At 37.2% G+C, this 4,393-nt stretch overlaps 2 protein-coding genes across 2 annotated transcripts; both read right to left on the bottom strand.

Moving 5' to 3' along the window:
• Positions 1-2,390: 2,390 nt before the first annotated feature.
• Positions 2,391-2,882, bottom strand: LOC132281553 (uncharacterized). The gene has a single exon (XM_059783246.1). It carries the CDS (start codon positions 2,880-2,882, stop codon positions 2,391-2,393), a length of 492 nt encoding a protein of 163 aa, XP_059639229.1.
• Positions 2,883-2,987: 105 nt separating this feature from the next.
• On the bottom strand, positions 2,988-4,100 carry LOC132281552 (uncharacterized). Its single transcript, XM_059783245.1, has one exon. The coding sequence runs from the start codon at positions 4,098-4,100 to the stop codon at positions 2,988-2,990; it is 1,113 nt and encodes a 370-aa protein (XP_059639228.1).
• Between the last annotated feature and the right edge of the window lie 293 nt (positions 4,101-4,393).

Below are 4,393 nucleotides of genomic sequence, written 5' to 3'. Positions count from 1 at the left end.
TGATACGTGTTATGTTTCAAGTTACTTTATAATATTATGGTAACTTAAGTATTATTGGATAATCTATTAATAAATAATGGAATGTTTATAATTTATTTATTTAATAAACATATACATAAATTATATACGTAACATATTTTACTTACCTTTTTAATATATATAAAAGGGAAAGTAATTTATTAATTACTTTTATGGTAACTTGGGTAGTAATATTTAATTTGATGTATATGTTTTATATTTAAATAATAAAAATATACATAGATTTGATACGTGTTATATTTTAAGTTACTTTATAATATTATGGTAACTTAAGTATTATTGGATAATCCATTAATAAATAATGAGATGTGTATAATTTATTTATTTAATAAAGATATACATAAATTATATACATAACATATTTTACTTACCTTTTTAATATTTTATTTTTTTATTTTATTTTTTAAGTTGACTTAGATTGGGAAAAGGGTTAGGGTTATTTTATTTAGCCTATAAATATACAGCTACAGGTTGTAAAAGGGGGTTAGAAATATTCACGTGATATATTCTAGAGAGAGAAGGAAGGAAGGAGGAGAAAAACTCTGTAGAGAGAAGATCAAGGAAGAAGAAGTTTAACTTTCGATCCGAAAGCTTAAGGCAAGTTCTTCTTCTATCTCTTTCCCTTTGATTCGTGTTTCTGTACATGCCTAGGAAATTCCAGGATTTATTAAACACATAAAATTAAATAATTATGCATGTTTAATTGGGTTAGAACATAGGTTTTATGAAATTGGTTCATATTTGTTCTTGTGTTATGAGTTGATAAAATGCATGATTTTGATTTAATTCCTTATGTGAATTTTTACATGTTTAAATTATGTATTTTTCATATCTGTGGAATGATGGAACGTAGAAACATGCCTAGGATTCCTGAACATTAAATAGGGACTAGGTTTGGGTTTTAATAAATTTAAATAGACTCAATCATAATGATGCTTGCTATTTGAATGTTTTAAACAAACGAATGGATTTAATCTTTTAAAATATTTTAGCAATTGAGATTAAATGTGTAGGATGAATTGGATATAGAGAATTCTTATTTAACGGTATAATAAAATATCATCATGTATAAGATTCAGTTTGTGTAGCACATATGATATAGGAAGTTTAAAGAAATAATAAGTCATTCCTATTATGTGATAACTTGATATCATATTTATCATAGTTATTTATGGAATGTTCGATGTATTTCCTTAATTGTTACATCAATTGTTGGATTGTGTGGTTTAATGCACCGGTATGGGACGGTGGCATTCTAGGGATGGATTAACTTATCAGTTAAGTCCTACCTATTTTATATAAGGGAATGGATTAACTAAAATGTTAAGTCCTACTTATATTTAAGTCAGGTCAGTTGAAAGTTGAATGACTTATGGATGATTAATTTATTATATAAGGGAATGGATTAACTAAAATGTTAAGTCCTACTTATATTCAAGTCAGGTCTGCTGAACAAGTTGAATGACTTATTGAGGATTAATTTATACTGGATAGGATGGTTACTAGATTATATATATATAAGTATGGTGCCATGATATGAGCTTGAGTCTCAGGATCAATGGTTAGGGTGCGTATATCGCCAGGGATGTGTAGCTAGATATAGTGTAGTTGTGTACCCTGGTAGGTCTAGGTACTCATGCCCACTATATGTGCGTTTTGCATGTTGCCTACTATTCAGGTTGAGACAACCCTATAGTCTAGTGAGGTTCCTTTAGTGTGTATAGATATATATACGGACTACTAGTTACTGTTGGATTGACTAGGATGTATACGTGTATCGGATCTCTGCTTGAACTGTAGTAGAGTAGAACTTGTTTGTGGGCCTGACCCACTATTATTTTTCAGGTGTTCGTCACGAGTAGAAGTTGTTCGTGCTGAGCGGGGATCAGTCTACTTCATTCTGCCAATGCTACATAGGAGTTCCTTTATGATTCAGTTTCCTATTTCAGATTACTGTCATTTGTTTAGTTTGAATTTTCTAGGGGTTCACACAGTATGGATTCCCGAGTTGTATTTTGGAGGATCAGTTGTATCAGAAAAGTTTATTAATTAATGGAAATATATTATGAGGTTTATTATTAGATTATCATTTTAGTTTCTTGTCAGCATTTTATTTATTCTTCTTTATTCTTTTGTACTCTGTGTTCGTTTATTGCCGATTCGTTTTTGATATCCTCGGGTGTTCGGGCGTGGGCCTGGCCAACCCGCATTCGGAAATCCGGGGGTATCACAAGAGTCCTCTTCGCCGTAGTTACGGATAAGTTTATTACTCCAAGGGGATCTACTCTTGTGCCATCGAACCCCATCAATAGGCTGGAGGTATGTCGAATAGATGATGACGGGATCTCTAGTTACTCAAAGACCGTCTTTGTGATGATGTTGGCTCTACTCCCTGGGTCTATCAAAACCCTCTTGATCATGCAATTTGCCACTAAAAAACTGATGACCAATGTATCCTCATAGGGGAGCTGAACTCTGGATTGGTCTCCATCACCGAATCCAATACTGATGCTACCCGAAGCGATAACATTGATTGAGGATATCTTCCTGAGCTTATGGGTTGCCCTCAATCTGAATCTGTATATCACCCCGGACTCTTGATCATCTTCAGATCTGCCATGTATTGAAAGAATGACCTTTACCTGAGTTCCTTCTACCTTGCGAGGATAGACCTCGCGGGGCTTCACATACTCCTTTGTCATGAGGTAGTCTGCCAACTCACCTCTGGCTATCATATTTTCCACTTGTCGCCTAACGGATCTGAAATCATTGGTTGAATGCCCATAATCTCGGTGATAAGCGCAATGCTTGCTTTTGTCCCTCTGCTCCAAGGGTTGCTTCATTGGCTGCAGGGCTGTGAACTTTATCTTATTCTCTTAGAAGAGCAGAGCCAAGGTAGTTCGGAGAGGTGTAAACCATTTCTCTATCCTTTGCCGCTTCTCAGGTACCTAGGTGATTGGCGTTAAGGCGCGTTGACTTTTCTGATTCTTTGAATTTGGAATTCTCTCTCGAGGCTTGTTCTCCACTATCATGAGGGTGGCGTGCTGCACTCGGTGGGCTACATTTTCCTCGAGCCGAATATAGATCTGGGCCCTAGCATTGAGAGTCTGCATGTTAGGAGGAGAATACTTGACGAAGGAAGTGTGAAACTTCGTCCCCTGAATCATTGCAAGTTTAAATGTTTCTATAGCATTCGCGGGATGACAGTATACTATTTCCAAGGCTTCCATGTTGAATCTAGATAAGAAATCTTGCAATGTTTCCCCCTTCTTTTGCCTTATGGTGAAGAGGCTAACAATACTATTCTTTTGCTTCTTATTTCCGCAGTATTGTGCTAGGAACATGGTGCACAGAGTTACGTAATCCGGGATGGACTTATGCGGCCTATTCCTGAACCACTCTAGTGCTGCTCCTGTCAAGCTGGTAGGAAAAACTCTACACATCCAAGGGTCATTACAATCATCCAAAGCTATCTTTTGGGCGTAATGATCTAGGTGCCGAGAAGGATCTCCCGTACCGTCAAACTGAGTAAAAGAAGGCATGGTAAATTTCTTGGGCCTCTCAACCATATACACATCGTCAGTGAAAGGAGTTTTGACTAGGGAATTTTTGTGCTCTCTGGCCATCTCAATAGGTGTCTGAATCTTCAGGAGTCTTTTCTCATCAAAGGCATCCTGAACACCTGCACCATCTGGAATTCCATTAGACCACATCGTGAGCTTATGGCTAGACTCGACTTGCTCATCCTGCTTGCGATGAGGGACGTTGTCTGAGGCAACAGCCTCGGACCTTGCCCTCTGTTGTTGCTGAACCTCATTTGGCTGAGCCTCGTTGGGTCGTGCCCCATTAGGTGGAAGCCCGTTAACTGGAGGAATATTCTGATTAGGGGGTGCTGCTATGTCACCTAGTGGTGGCGTTGGTGCCAACTGAGCCATCGCCGTTTGCAGAGTGTTATTGTGCTGTTGAAACAAGGCGATCTGAGCCACACTAGCTTCGTTTGCTTGACGAAGTACGTCAAGCTGGTGTAGAAACTCTTCACGCATCTTCTGCATCAACTCCATTTGTTGATCTGTTGAAGATCCTCCATTTGATATTCCGGATGGTAGTTACATGATTCACTTATGAAACAAGAGTGGGAATATATTTGCACACGTTCTATAGACGGTGCCAAAGTGTAGGTGCAAAATTTCGCTCAACCAATAACGATTGAGAAAAATAATACAACACACTCAAAAATAGTAAAAATAAACAAGAACAATGTATAGAGAAGTATAGAATTGCCTGGATCCTTTTATTGGAGGTCTGGGCCTCTATTTATACACAAAAATTGGTAGAATTAAGGTAGGACTCCAAT

This window comes from Cornus florida, unplaced genomic scaffold (assembly GCF_030987335.1).
Source record: "Cornus florida cultivar Cherokee Brave unplaced genomic scaffold, ASM3098733v1 CherokeeBrave_3.0.0_Hap2_Chr11, whole genome shotgun sequence".
Lineage (NCBI taxonomy): Eukaryota > Viridiplantae > Streptophyta > Magnoliopsida > Cornales > Cornaceae > Cornus > Cornus florida.
The sequence above is the reverse complement of the archived record's forward strand: the minus strand, read 5'-3'. Positions and strand labels throughout refer to the sequence as shown.

What these genes read in the sequence shown, in the direction of transcription:
- LOC132281553 (XM_059783246.1), bottom strand. Translation starts at nt 2,882, where the DNA reads ATGAAGCAACCCTTGGAGCAGAGGGACAAAAGCAAGCATTGCGCTTAT.
- LOC132281552 (XM_059783245.1), bottom strand. Translation starts at nt 4,100, where the DNA reads ATGGAGTTGATGCAGAAGATGCGTGAAGAGTTTCTACACCAGCTTGAC.